This window comes from Pelophylax lessonae (genome assembly GCF_965119305.1).
Source record: "Pelophylax lessonae genome assembly, chromosome: 2".
NCBI lineage: Eukaryota > Metazoa > Chordata > Amphibia > Anura > Ranidae > Pelophylax > Pelophylax lessonae.
The window spans coordinates 230,574,206-230,595,342 of NC_138769.1; the positions used below are offsets into that span (position 1 = coordinate 230,574,206).

The 21,137-nt window shown below is 41.5% G+C and overlaps 1 protein-coding gene across 1 annotated transcript in view; it reads left to right on the forward strand.

Moving 5' to 3' along the window:
- Positions 1-5,766: 5,766 nt before the first annotated feature.
- The window catches only part of PTPN22 (protein tyrosine phosphatase non-receptor type 22), a 230,343-nt gene continuing 214,972 nt past the window's right edge, over positions 5,767-21,137 (forward strand). Inside the window, exon 1 of the mRNA XM_082246091.1 lies at positions 5,767-6,091. Coding sequence (XP_082102217.1) covers positions 6,005-6,091 — 87 coding nt within the window. The 5' untranslated portion in view covers positions 5,767-6,004. The remainder of the gene's footprint in view (positions 6,092-21,137) is intronic.

Consider the following 21,137-nt stretch of genomic DNA (forward strand, 5'->3'; position numbering starts at 1 on the left):
CCTGGTAAACATTATCACCAAGAATGAAAATGAAAGAAAATCGCAAATTTTGGGCTGTCACCAGAACAAGAATAAAGGGGAACTCTTCTGGTGACAACCAGGGATTCCGTCACTTTGGAGGGATTTCCTCTCACTTCCTGATTTGGCTATGGGACAAGCAGTAAAGGGATATCTCCCCAGTGAGTCACATTTGTTTCCCTTTTTTCTGCTTTCCATTCCCTCCCTTTCTTCCCCTTTCCCCCTCCTCTTCCCCCTCTGTCCCCTTCTATTTTCTCTTCTTTTCTCCCCCATTTTTCCTTTTTTGCCTCTCCTGGCCCTTCTCTTTGCCTTTTCACCCCCTCCTATGTTTCTCTCTCCCCCTCCCCCCCTTCTCCCCCTCTCGAACCGTTTCCTAATTTTTCACACAAATTCTTTATCTGACCTTTTAAAAAGTATTTGCTTTGATACTACCTATTACACAGTGGGCCTCTATATACAATATTGCAGTGTTGCTTCCTTTCTGGTTCTGCTGACCCCTGTGTGGTGTCTGCCCCCCCCCCCACAGGCGGGGTGGGCCTGTTTCTGGTGGGCCCACATCTCTGCTCCTGCCTTTGTCCCCTAGACGTATATTTGTGAGGTGGACCTTAAAAGGTATGAATTACTGTACTGTAAAGAATTATTATAACAAAAAAAATCTTCCTCTATCCCCCTTGTATCCTGTGTATCAATGCTATATGGTATATGGTAATATTACAAATACAGTCAGGTCCATAAATATTGGGACATCGACACAATTCTAATCTTTTTGGCTCTTTACACCACCACAATGGATTTGAAATGAAACAAACAATATGTGTTTTAACTGCAGACTTTCAGCTTTAATTTGAGGGTATTTACATCCAAGTCAGGTGAAAGGTGTAGGAATTACAACAGTTTGTATATGTGCCTCCCACTTTTTAAGGGACCAAAAGTAATGGGACAATTGGCTGCTCAGCTGTTCCATGGCCAGGTGTGTGTTATTCCCTCATTATCCCATTTACAAGGAGCAGATAAAAGGTCCAGAGTTAATTTCAAGTGTGCTATTTGCATTTGGAATCTGTTGCTGTCAACTCTCAATATGAGATCCAAAGAGCTGTCACTATCAGTGAAGCAAGCCATCATTAGGCTGAAAAAACAAAACAAACCCATCAGAGAGATAGAAAAAACATTAGGTGTGGCCAAATCAACTGTTTGGAACATCCTTAAAAAGAAAGAACGCACCGGTGAGCTCAGCAACACCAAAAGACCCGGGAGACCACGGAAAACAACTGTGGTGGATGACCGAAGAATTCTTTCCCTGGTGAAGAAAACACCCTTCACAACAATTGGCCAGATCAAGAACACTCTCCAGGAGGTAGGTGTACGTGTGTCAAAGTCAACAATCAAGAGAAGACTTCACCAAATTGAACACAGAGGATTCACCACAAGATATAAACCATTGGTGAGCCTCAAAAATAGGAAGGCCAGATTAGAGTTTGCCAAACAACATCTAAAAAAGCCTTTCACAGTTCTGGAACAACATCCTATGGACAGATGAGACCAAGATCAACTTGTACCAGAGTGATGGGAAGAGAAGAGTATGGAGAAGGAAAGGAACTGCTCATGATCCAAAGCATACCATCTCATCAGTGAAGCATGGTGGTGATAGTGTCATGGCATGGGCATGTATGGCTGCCAATGGAACTGGTTCTCTTGTATTTATTGATGATGTGACTGCTGACAAAAGCAGCAGGATGAATTCTGAAGTGTTTCGGGCAATATTATCTGCTCATATTCAGCCAAATGCTTCAGAACTCATTGGACGGCGCTTCACAGTGCAGATGGACAATGACCCAAAGCATACTGCGAAAGCAACCAAAGAGTTTTTTAAGAGAAAGAAGTGGAATGTTATGCAATGGTCAAGTCAATCACCTGACCTGAATCCGATTGATCATGCATTTCACTTGCTGAAGACAAAACTGAAGGGAAAATGCCCCAAGAACAAGCAGGAACTGAAGACAGTTGCAGTAGAGGCCTGGCAGAGCATCACCAGGGATAAAACCCAGCGGCTGGTGATGTCTATGCATTCCAGACTTCAGGCTATAATTGACTGCAAAGGATTTGCAACCAAGTATTAAAAAGTGAAAGTTTGATTTATGATTGTTAATCTGTCCCATTACTTTTGGTCCCTTAAAAAGTGGGAGGCACATATACAAACTGTTGTAATTCCTACACCATTCACCTGATTTGGATGTAAATAGTCTCAAATTAAAGCTGAAAGACTGCAGTTAAAGCATATCTTGTTTCATTTCAAATCCAATGTGGTGGTGTATAGAGCCAAAAAGATTAGAATTGTGTCGATAGCCCAATATTTATGGACCTGACTGTATGTTTTGTACATATACTGTATGTTTAAATTTTTTTTATTTTGTTTTGTATATTATGATTTGTCCATTTGATTTTGTCCTAGGCTGGAACAATGCATGTGTGAGTTGATCCAGGGAATATTCAATTACCTCTTGGGGGATCAGGAAGTAATTTTTTCCCTTGCTGGAGCAAATTGGATCATGCTTTGCTGTTTTTTTTTGTTTTTTTTTGCCTTCCTCTGGATAAACTGCGGGTATAGGATTGTGTATTTTTTCTTTCCTTTTATTGGTTGAACTAGATGAGTGGTTCTTAACTTCTGTCCTCAGGACCCACTGACAGGCCAGATTTTAAGTATTACCATGGGAAGATGTAAAGTAGAATACTGCAATCACTGAGCAGCAAATGATATCACCTGTTATGTACAGTATTTCAGTTATCTTGCAAACCTGGCCTGTTAGTGGGGCCTGAGGACAGGAGCTGAGTAGCACTGAACTGGAAGGACTTGTGTCTTTTTACAGCCAAGACGTAACTATGTAACTATGTGAGACCAGAAAAAGTCCCCAGGAAGCCGATGTCTAACTGCAAAACGCAAAGACTTTGGTTTTCATTTCTGTATCTACTCTATTTTGTTCTCTAAGGTCTTGTTGATGAATCCTATTTTTTAATTGCTCTTTTTATAGTGACTTTGGTTCAACTTTTACTAAGGATTTTTTGATTAATAAAAATAATATTTTATAATATGGCTTCTGTGAACTACCTCTGGAGATATAGTAAAAGTTCATGTTGTTTTGTCCGTGAATTGCTATAAGCTAAAAAAAAAGGCTTATTGTTAGGCTTTAAAAGTAATGACTTCCATTTTCCTATACCCATATGTTCCATTAAAACAATGTTTGTATCACTATTACCAAAGTACTAAAGAAAAAAGAAGATTTCACAGCGATATCATGTGTAACTGTTGAATACTTACTCATATACCTACATACTTTACTTACATAAAATGGTTATCTTATTGCACCTACTGTACAGTATATCACAAAAGTGAGTACACCCCTCCTATTTTTGTAAATATTTTATTATATCTTTTCATGTGACAACACTGAAGAAATTAGACTTTGCTACAATGTAGTGAGTGTACAGCTTGTATAACAGTGTAAATGTGCTGTCCCCTCAAAATAACTAAACATGCAGCCATTAATGTCTAAATTGCTGGCAACAAAAGTGAGTACACCCTTAAGTTTAAATGTCCAAATTGGGCCCAATTTGCCATTTTCCCTCCCGATGTCATGTGACTCGTGAGTGTTACAGGGTCTCAGGTGTGAATGGGGAACAGGTGTGTTAAATTTGGCATTGTCGCTCTCACTCTCTCATAATGGTCACTGGAATTTCAACATGGCACCTCATGGCAAAGAACTCTCTGAGGATCTGAACAAAAGAATTGTTGCTCTACATAAAGATGGCCTAGGCTATAAGAAGTTTGCCAAGACCCTGAAACTGAGCTGCAGCACGGTGGACAAAATCATACAGCGGTTTAACAGAACAGGTTCCACTCAGAACAGGCCTCGCCATGGTCGACCAATGATGCTGAGTGCACGTGCTCAGCATCATATTCAAAGGTTGCCTTTGGGAAATAGACGTATGAGTGCTGCCAGCATTGCTGCAGAGGTTGAAGGGGAGGGGGGGGTCAGCCTGTCAGTGCTCAGACCAAACGCTGCACACTGCATCAAATTGGTCTGCATGGCTGTCGTCCCAGAAAGAAGTCTCATTAAAGATGATGCTCAAGAAAGCCTGCAAACAGTTTGCTGAAGACAAGCAGACTAAGGACATGGATTACTGGAACCATGTCCTGTGGTCTGATGAGACCAAGATAAACTTATTTGGTTCAAATAGTGTCAAGCGTGTGTGGCAGCAATCAGGTGAGGAGTACAAAGACAGGTGTGTCTTGCCTACAGTCAAGCATGGTGGTGGGGGTGTTATGGTCTGAGGTATCATGAGTGCTGCCAGCACTGGGGAGCTACAGTTCATTGAGGGAACCATGAATGCCAACATGTACTGTGACGTACTGAAGCAGAGCATGATCCCCTCTCTTTGGAGACTGGGCCACAGGGCAGAATTCCAACATGATAACGACCCCAAACACACCTCAAAGATGACCACTGTCTTGCTAAAGAATCTGAGGGTAAAGGTGATGGACTGGCCAAACATGTCTCCAGACCTAAACCCTATTGGGGGGCATCCTCAAACGGAAGGTGGAGGAGTGCAAGGTCTCTAACATCCACCAGCTTTTGAAGTCATTATGGAGGAGTGGAAGAGGACTCCAGTGGCAACCTGTGAAGCTCTGATAAACTCCATGTCCAAGAGGGTTAAGGCAGTGCTGGAAAATAATGGTGGCCACACAAAATATTAACCCTTTGGGTCCAATTTGGACATTTAACTTAGGGGTGTACTCACTTTTGTTGCCAGCGATTTAGACATTAATGGCTGTGTGTTGAGTTATTTTGAGGGGACAGCAAATTTACACTGTTATACAAGCTGTACACTCACTACTTTACATTGTAGCAAAGTGTCATTTCTTCAGTGTTGTCACATGAAAAGATATAATAAAATTTTTACAAACATGTCAGGGGTGCAATTACTTTTGTGAGACACTGTAGCTCTCGACTGTACTCTGGGGAGAGAGACAGAATGGGGAAGTTTTTGTTTACATTTTATGGATCCCCTCGTGTCTTCTCTACAGGAGACCCATGTCACCATTAAATTCAGGGTAAAAATTACCATTTCATGGCCTCCTGGAGGAGTGGTAATTTCATATGGAGGAGTGCTTTTGATTTAGGCTTCCCTATTGGTGTTTTTTCTCTTTAGATGATTTCTACTTGTCACCCTTATGCATTATCATATCTGTTACAGAGTGTTGTGACTTTTTTCTACCCGATCTCCTTCTGTTATATGGTCTTGCCGTTGAACATGTCTAAGCCCAGTTCACATTGACTGCAGTTTTGAAATCATGCGACTTCATCTGATGCACAGATGTCTATTCAACTTGCACCTAAAATCGCCAAAAGTAATGGATGTAGTACTTAAAATCGGTGTGGCACCGCAAAGTCGGCCTCACACCGATTTGAACAGTACCCTTGTCATGCAATTTGACCCTTCAAATCGTATGACAAGTCGCTCCAATGCGAACGAGGGCTAAATGCGGTATGTTGCCCAGTTTATTGTCAAAATAAAGAATATGCAACAAAAAAAAAAAGATAGTATTCTAATATGTCCAATAGCATCATTTCTCACCGATGAGTGTTAACAATGAACACATTGTGTATGAGAAAGAGGAAAAGGTAACAAGATATTATCAGCAAACAGACATGTTCAGCGTGGTAGTAGGTTTTTCATTTTCACAGCTGTTTTAGAATTATAAATGAGACGTTTTTTGTACATAATGGAGCCTTTTGGCAAAAGTGGAAGGCTATAGGACCCTGTTGGTTTCTTGTTTGACCACAAGAAGCTGTCAGTAATAGCTTCCGCTTAAGACTTTATACTTGTTTCTTTCTGCCGAGATGTTTGTTAACCACACGCCTTGCTTCTGCCTGGTGGTCTCATTTAAAATCTACCTAATGTGACCATATTTTTCTGCTGGCCTCACAAAATGGAGCAGAGGGAGGTTCTTCAGCGATATCTTGATGGTTACCTGAGAAAAAAAGAAAATGCTGACGAGTTTACCAATGATTTTATGGTAAGATTTTTATTTAATGTCATAAATACACCAATGCTGTATGTTTAGGTATACTTTTGTGTATAACGTTGTCGGTATGGTAAAGTCCTGAGCTCCTGGCTTGCTATTCAGAGGCCAGTCTTAAAGTGACCACATGGGGGTCAATTTTACATCTTCCAGTTTAATGAAACCTGAAATCAGCTGAGGGTCTTGCTGAATGGAGTATATTATTTAGGTAGGACCTAGTATTTGAGCAATGTTATAACTTTCACAAACCAAACTATGTATAGCTAGCTGTAAATGGATAGTTTTATGAGCGCTCCATGTTCCCAAAATGGATACAATGCCCCAAAGTTCCTAGCCATCTTGATACCCAACTATGTAAATGTTATGATTAAATCGCAAATGAGAATAATCTATATTTAACAAATTAAATAGAATAATTCCTTTATTCCTAAACAGTCTGAAGATGTAAGAACTTGACCCTCTTAACCTATGACTCCTCAGTTGTTGACCACCACACTACTCAATTATAGCTAGCCAAGTTTATATTGTTTCTGCAATTAGCTAACCATGAATGGACGTTTTTAAATATTATTTAATATTTATATATATATATATTTTTTTTTTTGTTCAAATATTTTTTATTATGATATTTATATATTTATATATTTATATAAGTCCAGTGTAGCCCATGTATATGTCCAGTCCTTTGTATTTCATTTACCCTTAACACAGTTTTCTCTTTCAAATTAATGTAGGTTTGCATAGTTGGAATATTTATTTAATTTTAGGTAATCCCCTCCTTAGCCATCCTCTGTAATTATAAAATCACATGGAGAAAATTCTTTTGTTCTAAATAATAGAGTGAACTTTGATCCTTAGGGATTTATTTAGGGCATTTAAAAAGCTAGCAAAGCACTTTAAGAAAATGATTACGAGCAGTGAATGGTGCAATGGAGTTTTCACAACCGTTTATGTACATTAAAACATCATAAGCAGTGTCAGCTGGCTGCCTGTTTGTGCAACAATAGAGGATCCGCTTTACAGTAAGCACATCAGCCTATCATTAATTTATGTAATGGCCTGTGGCTCTTTGGCACTTGTGCAGCCCTCAGAGCCCCTTCAAGAAGTAGTCTGTGTTTTCCTTTCTTAAGGGCCGTACACACTTGACGAAAATCGGGCAAAATATCCTCCGATTTTTCTCTGTCTTCTCAGCGTTCATTACCGTTTTTAGTCGACAGTGCATAAATGTTCACGAAATTTCTCGTCCGATTTTTCTTTTTTTTGGCACATTTGTTCCTAGACTTCCGGGTCGTCAGCAACTTCAGATCATGCGCGGTCTTTCGTATCCGATTTTTCACGGACGTACTGCATACACATTGAACGAAAATAGGTCGTCTGGGGACGTACGAAAAAATTTTTGGTGTTTGTCCCTCCGTTTTTTTTCGTTGAAAATGTCGGCATCGGCTGCTGAAAGTTGTGTACACACTAGGCGAAAATCGGACGATTTCACATCGGGTGGGAATTTTCAGTAGATTTTCTACTAGTGTGTACCCTGCTTTAGGGCCTTATTCAGGCTAGCGAAAGAAAATATTCTTTGGACCGGGTTGTAGTAATTTAATGGCTTGGTTTTATTCTTTCACACTATCTTACTTTTTTTCTGTACTGCCTATCCTTTTTTTTTTTTTGATCCTTTATAATAGAGATATTGCTGAGAAAAAAAAATAAATAGTGTAATACGCTATTAGTAAAACTGGTTATGTAATACTGATTCCCCATCCATGCTATACAGCGCGGATGGAGGAATCTCCCATTGTGGCTTTCGCAATCTGACAGCCGCCGCTGGCAGAATACCTGAACAGCAGCTGAATCTGACTTGACGCTGCAGCCGTTCAACTGATAACTTTCCACCTAGCTCCAATGAAGGATGTCGGGCAGGAGGTGGCCAATAGAACCACCCAGATAGCAAATATTGGTCAGTTTCTTAGGAGGCAACCAAGATGTGTTTAGTGTGTACCCAACATAAAGGAGAGTTAAGCCCCGTACACACGTACCGATTGTCGGCCGCAAATATTCGGCCGCTGACCGATCGGCCGATTGTAGGCTTGTTAGTATGATTCTTCCAACAGCCGACAGCGCATTTTCGGCTGAACAGAATCTGTCGTGCAGGCATTAAAATTTTTGTAGGCCGACAACAGAACAGCCGATTGTGCGTCAGTCAGTACAGATTTCGGCCGACAATCAGCAGATTTGCAAGACTGGGCATGCTCAGAGAAGAAAAAAGACACGGAAAGTTAACCATCACATGACATCACTTCTGCAGTCGGCTGTTGTTGGCCGACAAAATTCGTGTGCAGTCTTTTGCACTTTTCAGCGGACAGGACAGCCCTGGACAAAAGACGTCCGATCGTTCGGCCGACGATTGGTACGTGTGTACGGGGCTTTAGGGAGCACAAATATAGAAGCATTTGTAAAGGGACATTAATAGCTGTGATCTCTAGCAATTTATGTAGTGTGTCTCCAGTTGACAGTATAAAGAAAAAATACCTTTCCACTGGCGCTCAAAAGACATTTTACAGACTCAAGTGGAATTTCATACTTCCTAGTAAATACGTTGGTTTAGAGGACAACATGTTGAAATGGAAGGCCATCTGCATTGGTGAAAGTCAACAGTTTTTTTCTGATCCCTTTTTAATTTCCAATGATACAAGGCAGGGGTGTCTCTTGTCCTCTCTACTTTTTGTGTACATCCTAGAACTCTTACAAAGCAAAATGAGGGACAATTCAAACATACAAGGCTTGCATGTTTGTGGTCTCTGACAGCTTTCTGTAGCTTTACATTCACTGGAAATTATGGACAGCCATTTGGTAAGCTCAGTGGCCACACTAGAGACCCCCATCAAGAAAGCTAACCACCACAGGTGTAACATGTATGCCTTGGGGGGCACTCAAAAAATTATAGTTAATTTTAGGATAATTATGTTCTCATTTACTGGAAAGCATGTCATTTCCATAGTTTGTAGTTTATTTATTACTATTTTGGAGGGTTATCTACTGTTTGCCCAAGCAGGGGGGGCTGCACACCAGCACCAATACGTTTTATGTCAATTGGTCAAGTGGGATTCAAACGCAGCTGCACGTGATTAAATTCCAATAAGGACCAGGAGCAAACATCTGACAGTAAAGAATACGTTCATTCCAGGAATTTCTCTTTTAATAACACAGTGAGCCAGTAAGTCTGAACAACAGTTTTGGGCATCCCCACCCTTTCTGAAGTTCAGGTGTGTATTTTGAGGGGTTAGTTTAACAACAAGCAAGAGTGCTAGTTTTAGTAAAGCAATAGTCCTCATTTACGTGGGCGCTGAAGCCATAGAGCATTAATGGTCCGTAGGTTTGTGTGCCTTGAGCAGCCAGGTGCTGCGAGTAGGCAGCCCATATGACTGTAGGGGGATGCAGCGGCTGCATGGACACAGCTGCTTATCCTAATTTGACAGGTGTGGAGACGAGGACCCCAGATTGGTCACTGTTTGTACTCGGGTCTGCTCACCCACACCCAAGTGCCTGTCAAATTGAGGTGAGTGATGGGGTCAAGCAGCCCTTGCATCCTAGACCTAATTCTACACATTTCCTAGTCCGAATCCTACACTAGTTGTATGTATGGCCACTTCAACCTCCAAGGCATGAAACAGAAACTGCAGAAATTCAAAAACAATAAGAAATAGAATCATGCAAAATACGTATACAATGTACTCAAAAGGATATCAGGTTATATTGTGCAAATGAGGAAGGTAATGAGGTCGCTTTGCACTCATAGGGTGTAATATACTAAAGCGTAATGTGAGTTGACCTTGGACTCGATTTATTAATGTAATATAGACATGACGTGAATGTGTGTCTTCTTCAAATTTCCAGTCACATTCAGGGGAATTTGAAAAACCGCTTCCTCTTCATTAAATTATCTCACTTGAAACTTTAGGAAAGAAGTCCTTCAGAAGCAAGCTAAAATTAACATGAACTGCAGTGTGGCAAAGCTACATCGCTCTAGGCCATGTTGTCCCAGAACAATAAAGCACAGATATCTGTGAAATGCACAGTGGGGGGAAAAACATAAACCTGTCATCTGAGAAATACAGAGACTACCATAGCTGACTCACTTCTAAAAATGCCAACCACCTGGCTGTAGTACCTCAACGATAATAATTTGAACCTACGGTTCACTGGACATTTGGACAGCACTTTGATCCCCGTTCTTGATGTGACATTATCCCATTGTGCAGGCAAGATTGTATCTGGCTTATACAGGAAAGCTTTGTCAGGAAATACTCTCCTCCGAGTGGATTCTGGGCACCCCAATCATGTGACCCGGGGTATGCCAGTGGGTCAGTTTTCGAGGGTGTGCAGGATCTGCAGTAGGAAAGTAGATCTTCAAAGAGAAAAAAATATTATGGCGGATGGATTTCGAGCTTGGGTATATGAACCAAAAATAATTCAAAGAGCGATTGATATCGCTGGAAAAACTCAGAGGGAGAGGTATTACTTAAAAATGATCTCAGATCTAATTTGGAGAGCATTCCCATCTTCTCTACGGCATATAGTTTTGAGTTTAATAAAATTAGAAAGGTGATTGAACGTCATATATCAATTTTGTATGAAGATGGGTAATATAAAAAAATCCTCTCCAAAGGGGTAAAACTGTTTCCCGACGAGCTCCCTCACTAGCTAATTTCCTTTTCCCTGGTGATTTTGATTCCCAAAATCGCAGTGGTACTTTTTTTTTAAGGGTATTTTTAATTGTGGAGTGAGGCATTGCCCATGTTGTCCCCATTTGATTAAAGGCAACCAAATTTTTTTCCACTACGAATAGTGGGTCTTTCAAAATTAAATTCTTTCATCAATTGCAACACAAAAAGTGTGACTTATTTAATCTCTTGTAAGTTATGTGCTATACAGTATGTGGGTCGCACAACCAGAAGGCTCCGTGATCGTTAACACAATCACATTTATGACATAGAGAAGGAACATAACACCAATGTAGCAAGACACTTTAAAGAGATGCATGGTGGAGACACCTCCTTGGTACAAATTCAGGGTATTGAAAAGGTTAATATGCCAAGAAGAGGGGGTGATAACTTCAGAATATTATGCAAACGTGAGGTGTTCTGGATCTTTTCTTTGGGAACGAGAATACCAGCAGCCCTAGACTTTGAATGGGATTTATCCCATTTTTATGATTAGGCTATAGTGTGACCAGCACTATGTTGTGTATATTTTATTATGGTTTATTATTTTTAATAATGTAATGTTTATATTTTGAATTTAAAAATATTTTGGTTTTTGGTCGTTGTGGCGCCATGATTCCCACGATATATACTCCCTTATATACATTGTAGATGAAATTTATATAGATTTCCATATGGTCTTGACTTTAGATATAATTTTACATTTTTGGATATTGGTATAGTGATATCATGGGACTCAAAAAACATGTATCTGTGGTGTGGATCCATCCTAGAGATCTGGCTGTACCTTCTAATCTTTTCCTCCCTTATTTGAAAGGTTCTATTCTAATGGTTTTATAGCCTTTCCTTTAGATTAACAAACACGATTTATGCTCGGTAATATCCTTGTGTATGTATATATATATATATATATATATATATATATATATATATATATATAATTTATATATTTTTTTATTATTGTAACGTTCTTGCGCCTTGTATTGATATGAGGAGTAAGGTTTTGTTACATATTTATTTTTTCATTCAAAACTAGTGTGTGTTTTCAAAGAGAACAATAAACGGAGGAGAAGGGGAATATTCAATTACTGTGGAATTTCACCTGCAACTAGTTGCTGATAATTGGACAATTATGATATGTGAACTCTTTATCATTTTTGCTTCAGTTTGAATTTTTCATGGTTTTGACAAAGCATGTATAGTCGTGTAAAACACGTTATCCTTATGTCCCCTGCATTTTGCCTGTGACATCCTGTGCTTTATGTTTTTTATATCTCTCCAATAAATCTTCATTGCATCCTATTGGAAGTGCAGCCCTTCCTTATTTATTTGTTCACCTGGCTGTGAAGTTGACCATTTGACTTCAATATTACCCATGTAGATGACCTGAAAATTGTATCCAGTTCATGGTAGTGTACATCCCGTTAACACCAATCACACCATAAAATTCCTAAATAATAAAAAATGAATAAAGGTTGTGGGAAAACTTTAGGCCGCAGCCTAATTATTGGGTTTAAATTAATTTAAAAACAGAAAGAACTAGCAAAGCAGCTCCAGAGAGTCACGTACTTAGAAATCACCATAGCTCTCTGTTAAGAATAGAACGCCAGAGGGCCATTTCTCTATTTTTGTTTTTTTGTGGCCTCAATTGTCTCCTATACTCAAAAGTTAGAAGTCTTTATGTGCGTGCTTGTTCCAAGCTAGTGACTTAAAGTAATAAAGAAAGACTGTGGAAGGAACTAAGCTCCCTGAACCATTATAATGGCACAATAAACTGGCAGAAGTGGTATGCACCACAATACCTAATTTCCCTTTAATATTCCTATTTCAGGTCTATCTGCACCACCGGTGCCAGTTTCTATTTTAGAGTAAAACAGAAACTGGCACAGGGCCTGCCTCTAATTTACAGAGGAAGTGCAGCTGTTTTCCATATAGGAAACTGCTGCAGATCCCAGCCAGGTTCTACCTTTTCATATGTGATGTGAGCTTTTAGCAAACCAATTATGTCCTCTCTCTGATCGTGCAGTGATTACACTACATGAGCAGAGCATGCAGGGTTAACACTCCTCCTTTCTCCCGCTCTCAGTTGAGTGGGGGGTCAGGGACAGCGGAGAGATTGAAGCATGCAGCTCCAGCTCTCTATTTTCTGTGCCGTGTGCAGGGCTGTATTTTGGCCCAGGCCAACAAGGCCCAGGCCTAGGGCGGCACTTTGCAGGGGGGCCGCAACCCCCCCCTCCACCCTAGACTCTATTGGCTGCTGGTTGCTAGAGTGGCCTCTCTCATTCCCCCCTCTCTCATTCCCCCCTCTCTCTGACCCCCCTCTCTCTCTCTCGTTCTTTTCTCCCTCTCTCTCACCCCCCCTCTCTCTCTCTCTCTCTCTCTCTCTCTCTCACCCCTCCTCTCTCTCTCACCCCTCCTCTCTCTCTCTCTCACCCCCCCTCTCTCTCACCCACTCTCTCTCTCTCACCACCCTCTCTCATCCACCCTTTCGCTCTCTCTCTCTCTCTCTCTCTCCTCCCCCCTCTTGCTCTCTCTCCCCCCTCTCGCTCTCTTTCTCTCATCCCCTCTCTCTCTCTCTCTCATCCTCCCTCTCGCTCTCTCTCTCATCCCCCCTCTCGCTCTCTCTCTCTCATCCCCCCTCTCGCTCTCTCTCTCTCTCATCCCCCCTCTCGCTCTCTCTCTCTCATACCCCCTCTAGCTCTCTCTCTCTCATCCCCCCTTCTTTCTCTCTCTCTTATCCCCCCTCCCCTCGTGAGATATGCTGGGACTTGTAGTGGAGAGAGCCACATCCGTTAAGAAAGGAGTGGGGCAAATTTACATAGGAGGGGTGCCCAATTTTAGTCTTGCCTAGGGCAGCACAAAACCAAAATACACCACTGGCCAGGTGCTGCATCCATCACAGCCACAGAACAGAAAACTGATGGCACCTAACTAATAAAGGGGTTTGCACCCCTTTTGTTAATTAGGAGCAGCATCTGCTCAATTTTTTATGTTTAAGAGAGTGGTGCAAGCATGTGCCTGTGACACCCTTTCTTAATTCTGCCCAGTGTGTCAGTATGACAACTAGGCAACTTGCATTTTCAGAAGGAGATGTCCGTAATGGCAACCATTACTATTACGGACAACCATGTCCGTAATGGCAACCATCTATGCTTTTTCATGGTCAGTCTACTTTAAAGAGTTTCTGAAAATCATCGGCATGTCATTTTATTATCACGTATAAATGTGTTTAAAATAAGAACTGGGTGCCCATAGCAACCAATCAGCTTACTGGCACATAAAAGGGAAAATCAGTTTGCTTTGGACACAGTTCAGGTTTATACACAGTATAAGGCTTATGTCTTTATGTGGATATGAATGCATAAAGCAATTTTAGCTTATCATCTACATACACATGTAACACATGACAGTGAGGCATGGTAGATATGGAAACAGACTTTTGTTAATAATAAACACTGTAATGAAATGATACATATCAGACCTAGTGCTCGTGTACACTGGCAGCTTTTATTGCTACCCCTCTGAAAAGTGATCCACAGTGGATATCTTTCCAAAGGGTGTTTGACACGCAGTGAATAGGCAATGTCACCTCCTAAGCGTCTATTTAGCTCTTAGATCTCCAACCCACCCTGCTGCAACCACATTTTGCAGAGCAGTTGTGGTGCTGCCCTTTTAACATAAATTGGTCGCATTCAGAGGTGGTACCATCTGCTTAATGCGACATGCTGTTTCATTTTTGCAATGGCCAAGAAGCAAAACTTCACAGACTCAGTATGGGTACAGCCCTGAGCAGCTGCATTTCTTTGTTTAGGTGGGTGATAAAACTATAGCTCAACCGCCTGCTTTTACTTCCCCCCGACTGCCGGTGTGAATGAGCCCTTAGCAGCATCATGAGAAGTGTGTAACACAGCAAGGTATACAAAGCAGACAACTACCAAAAACGGCTTCCGTATGCATTGCTTACAAGCCATTTGAAGGCGCCACTGCTACAGAGGTCTTTGGGTAGAAAGTACAGTATATCTATAGCACACCTCCCAACATTTTGAGATGAGAACGAGGGACGACTTTTAGCAAAATTATGTTGGCACAGGACACACACCCTGCCACTCCCCCTTAAAGGAAAATTATAAATTCTAAAAAAAAAAATCGATTGGTTAAACCCACAAGTGCTTGTTTTTAACGCCACTGTTCCTTTAGGCCCCTTTCACACTTGTACGACCTAAAAGTCATGCAACTTTGCCGTGCGACTTTGCCGCGACTTTAAGCAATGCCTGTGTAATCTTTAGGTCTATGGACCTCAAGCTGCATCAAAGTCAGACCAAAGTACTGCAGGGACTACTTTGATGTTGTCGCGGCTTGAAGCCGCACAGATATGAATGGTACTCATTGGCAATCATAGGGTACGACTTTGAAGTCCAAGTAAAAGGGTTTGTTGTATGGGCGCTTCTGTGGAATACAGCAGGCTTTAGGTGAGACGCTGCACTTCGGCAGCACTGGAGAGGAGAAGCTGCTCTGAAAGTGATAAAGATAAAAAGACAAGGCGCCTCTAAGTGCAGTAGGCTCTGAGTATTTATTAGGTTAAAAGTATAAAAGCACTCACATTTGGTAAATATGACATGGGCATAGCAAAGATCTGTCTGGAGTCTTCCTATCCGCTGTGCTGAGTGGTTGCAATGAGGACATCCGGTGATCCGCTTCCTGTAGATGCGTCCTTTCGTCGGTGTCTCAGCCTGGTCGGCATGAGATTTCCTGAAGGCAGGGTGTGGACGCAGCGGCTGGTGTCCAATAGAGCGGGTGGTGGGCGGTTACATGTTTCGGAGCTCAGCTCCTTCGTCAGACCTCCCACAGATCTTTGCTATGCCCATGTCATATTTACCAAATGTGAGTGCTTTTATACTTTTAACCTAATAAATACTCAGAGCCTACTGCACGTAGAGGCGCCAAGTCTTTTTATCTTTTTGAAGTCCAAGTCGCAGGACAAGTCGCACAAGTGTGAAAGGGGCCTTATACTGGCTTTGGAATTTACAAATGTAGCAATTTAGAAATTGGATAAAAGTTTGAGCACTGGGAAACACTTTTTGAAAGATAAATGGTGCATGTTATATAAAACTATATAGATCAGACCAAAGTGAGGGGCAAATGAGGAAAAAAAGAGAGACAGAGGGATTTTATTCCAAATCAGGGACTCTTCTTTCGAAATCAGGAACAGTTGGGAGCTATGCTATAGGATTATAAGGTGTATATATAGCCATTATCAAGAAAGGTTTTAAACCCCTATGTGGTTATTGTATGCAGTCTAAAGGCCCGTACACACGTACCGATCGTCGGCATACAAACGTCGGCGGACGAAAGATCTGCCGATTGTACGCTTGTTAGTATGGTGCCTCCGACAGCCGTCAGCGCACATTCTGCCGACAAGAGTCTGTCTTGCAAGCATTAAAATTTTTGTATGCCGACACCAGAGCGGCCGATTGTTCGCCAGTCAGTACAGAATTCGGACGACAGACCGCAGATTTGCAAGACTGGGCATGCTCAGAAAAGAAAAAACACAGGGAAAGTTAACCATTACATGACATCACTTCTGCAGTCGGCTGTAGTCGGCGGACAAAATTCTTGTGCTGTCTTTGCACTTTTCAACAGACACCGACAGCCCGGGGACAAAAGACGGCCGATCGTTCGCTGACGATCGGTACGTGTGTACGGGCCTTAAGTGCTGTTGGGGGAAATTTACTTTCACTTCCTGTCCATAAGGCCTCATTCAAAGGGGATCTAACTAACAGCTGCAGCAAGAATCAAACATATTCCTGTGACTGGATTACATCCAGACAGCTGCGGCCACTGTCAGCCTGTCATTGCTTTGTATGGGATTCACATCAATCTGTCAATCCACCAGCAGGAATTTGCTGGATTCTTGCTGCAGCTGTGAGTTAAATCCTTTGTGAAAAAGGCCTAAACTTCTCACTTTCTGTCTTGCTGAAAATAGACACCAGTAAAAAAAGATGGGTGAATCTCCCCAGCAGGGACCCAGACACAGATAAAAGCATCACAGAGGAACAAACCCTTCCCCTACTCTCCCAAAAAAAAATAAAAAAAATAATACAATTTTTAATACCCTTTTTGCCAGTAAAAGGAAGCAATACAGTTTTAAATGTTTTGTTCAAACCAAATGTTTCCCAACCATAGCTTTATTTTGCAAGAAATTTTATAAGACCAGCAGGTCCCCAAACAGTCTATAATATTTTTTTTTCTCTGCTCCTCAGTTCCTGGGTCTGCGTACTTTAAATGTCCACATAATGAAGTTTCACTCTTATTATTTCTGTTATTTTAAATGATTGAAAATGCAGCAGCTGGTGTGAGACTTTCCTTGCTGAAGGCAAAGCAGACTGCAGAGATGGGTTCTATGCCTGGGGCCATCCTCCAAAGACAATTAAAAGTAACCTAAAGCTGTTCCTTTATCAGATCCTGCTATTGACAGTTCATTTAAACCTTTATTTCATTTTTTTTTTGGTAGTTAGTAATAATTCAAATATTTGATTTATATACACTGCATGCACCATGTAACAGCAGTCAGGGGGTTAAGCTGGGAGTTTGGTCTTTCCCATGACATCAATATAAAGCTGTGTGCAGATATTCACTCCCTTACTCAAATGTCAGATGACATTAATCAGGGCACAAACCAAAACATGAAGAAAACATTATGATCTGAAAAATAGCTGCCAAGCATACTACTGTTCTCTCTTTAACATACCTCCCAACTTTAGAGTTAGAGTAAAAGAAACACATGGGAAGATGAAACACCACAGCAATAACTTGGCATGGCTACACTGCACTGCACTAACTGTGCATATTTTTAGCACTGATTACTGTAGTAATGTCACTGGTCCCCCCAAAAGTGTCAATGTCAATGTCAGTTAGGGGTCCGATCTGTCCGCCGCAATATCGCAGTCCCACAAAAAAATCGCAGATTGCTGCCATTACTAGTAAAAAAAAAAAAAAAAAAAAAACAATAAAAATGACATAATTCTTTCCCGTAGTTAGTAGACACAATAACTTTTGCGCAAACCAATCAAAATACGTTTATTGCAATTTTCTTTACCAAAAATATGTAGCAGAAAACAATTTCGATTTTAAAATTTTTTTTTTGCAATGTTATATAGCAGAAAGTGAGAAATATTGTTTTTTTTTTTTTTTTTTTTCAGGATTGTCGCTATTTTTTTGTTTATAGCGCAAAAAATGTAAAATCGCACAGGTGATCAAATACCACCAAAAGAAAGCTCTATTTGTGGGAAAAAAAGGACATCAATTTTATTTGGGTACAGCGTCGCATGACTGCACAATTGTCCGTTAAATAATGCAGTGCCGAATCGCAAAATATGGCCTGGTCATTAAGGGGGAAAATCTTCCGGTCCAGAAATGGTTAACTAAAATTCAAATAGCAGAAATTCCTTTACATGTCATACTCTTTTAATGTTCTAATTACAGACAAATTAATAAAAAGAAAAAAAAAAAGAAAAAAGCACACTAAAGTTTCTCAATGCACGCATGCTGGTCCTTTGCTTTTCCAAAACCTGCAGTCAAGTCCTCATTTCTGGCCTGATGGTATTATTAACAGTTTGTACGTGTCAGAATATACAATAGGCAGACTGGGCCACAGACTTTACACCATGCATATGTACGTTTCCTGCAAACATAGTATCTGCCGCCATGATGTGACTAATTTAGAGGCTATACCAGTAAATGGTATTCACAATTTAACTACTTCAATACAGGGCACTTTCCCCCACTTCCTGTCAGGCCAATTTTCAGTTTTCAGCGCTCTCGCACTTTGAATGACAATTGCGCGGTCACACAACACTGTACCCAAATTAATTTTTTTATCATTTTCTGCACAAAAATAGGGCTTTCTTTTGGTGGTATTTATTCATCACTGGGTTTTTTATTTTTTGCTAAAAAAAAAAAAAAAGAAAGACCAAACATTTTGAAATAAAAAAAAAAACTTTTTCTTAGTTCCTGTCAGCAATTTTTTTAAATAAGCAATTTTTCTCCTACACTGATGTGCGCTGATGAGGCTGCACTGATGGGCACTAATAGGTGGCACTGATGGGCACTGATGAGATGGCACTGAAGGGCACTAAAGGGGTGGCACTGACGAGGAGGCACTAATATGCAGCACTGATAGGCACTGATAGGTCGCGCTGATAGGTGGCACTGATAGGCAGCGCTGATGGGTGGCACTGATGGGCACTGATATGTGGCAAAGATAGGAGCTGATGGGTGGCACTGATGGGCACTGATATGTGGCAAAGATAGGAACTGATGGGCAGCATCAATGGGCTCTAATGGGCAGCACTAATGGGCAGGCACTGAAAGGCAGCACTGATTGGCATACTGTACGGGCAGTGATAGGTGGCACTGGGCACTGATAGAAGGCACGTTTGGGCAATGATAGGTGGAACTGATAGGCACAGACTGGTGTCACTGACGAGCACAGAGTGGCATCACTGATGGGCACTGTTAGGCTGCATTGTAATCAGGGCACTGGTGATCAGTACCCTCATTACCTTTACAAGTCTTCCCTGTGAGGAGATGCTGCTTATCAGCTCTCCTCACCTCACACTCTGTCAGTGTGAGAGAGGCAAACCCGATAAACTGCACTTCTTTGTTTACATGTGATGGCTGCGATTGGACACAGACACATGAATAAAGAGCCGCGGCCATGGATCTGTGCCGAGATCATGGTCGCACTGTGTCCCAGAAAGACGGCGGACCCGCAAACGCCTTGCCCCCCCCCCCCCCCGTGGCAGGTGATCACAGCTAAACTGGGCGCAGTTATATGATGTCGCCCCAGCAGAATGGGAGCCGCACCGATCCGCCGTCAAATGACAGTGGGCAGGCAGGAAGTGGTTAAAAAACTCCAATTCCAATATTCTGTACAAACCCATATCTGAAGCAAAATATTTATGTACAGTGATCCTTATGCATGATTGCATTAAACTTACAGCCTGGGGGCCTACAGTACAATGAATCCACTGCTATCCACAACATGGTGTTTGTATCTGTAGCCTGAGGCTTCCATATGAAACCTCCATTTTATTGTATGGTGTTAGGCTTGCAAATCACTGCCAGAAGCATTGAGGTCTGATTCACTGACTTAGCCCAGGGAAAGTGGTAGTTAAATATGGGGCAAGATTCCCACCTTGCTGCCCTTCATTAGTAAATTGAAATATTATTAACAATACACTCTAGGCCATCATCCGTATTGTATACAAAAAACAAAATTACAGAGAAAGTCAGACTATATAGATCAGACAACACAAGGTTCTATATAGATCAGACAACACAAGGTGAGAGGTGATTTATCACCTAATAATTTGAAATACTGTATATATTATTGCGATAGTCTAGACCAGAGGTCTCCAAACTACAGCCCTCCAGCTGTTGCGGAACTACATGTCCCATAAAGGCATTGTAAAACTCTGACATTCACAGACATAACTAGGAATAATGGGAATTGTAGTTCCTGAACAACTGGAGGGCCATAGTTTAGAGACCCCTGCTCTAGGCCATCATCTGTATTGTATACAAAAACCAAGACTAGAGAGAAAGTCGGACTATATAGGCCAGACAAACACAGGGTAAGCAGTGTTTTACCACCTAATAATTAATTTAGTAAAGAGTTTTGCCACCTAATAATTCAAGAGTGGAAAAAGAATCACAGTAGCGGGAACCAATGAGCCAAAAAGAAGGAAGAGACCCGGGGGAACCGCTGCTCTCGTGCACAATAGTTGATCGAGATGGGGCTCAGCTAGGTATTTGGGGGGCTGATGCGCACAGAGGATTTTTACAATCATGCAGATACTATAGCTGCTGACTTTTAATAAAAGGACACTTACCTGTCCAGGAACCAGCACTGTCCTAGCCCAGGCCGGTTCTTCGCCAGTCTTTGTGTTCACTGGCATGTTTACTGTGGGAAGCTGGCTGTGGCTCCTTGCAGCTGCACACTCGGCTTCCCACTGTGCATGTGCACACCACAGTGTGCTTTCTAAATGGTCTTGCAGCCTAATGGAAGCTGTGACTTGCCCCAGAAGACTGTGGTCAATGAGAGGGGGGGGGGGGGGCAGACTTCCGCTTGGATTGCCTAGGCAATCAAAACTAGGTACCCTTTCCCCCAAACAAAAATGTAAAATGTGCCAAATGTAGTAGAAGAGGAAGCGAGGGAGAGAGGGAGGACATAAAGCAGAACTTCTCCTTTAGGGTAAAATTCCGCTTTAAGGACAGCATTATTTGAACAGATTATCAGAAAAACTGTTCCGAGAACAGGTTAA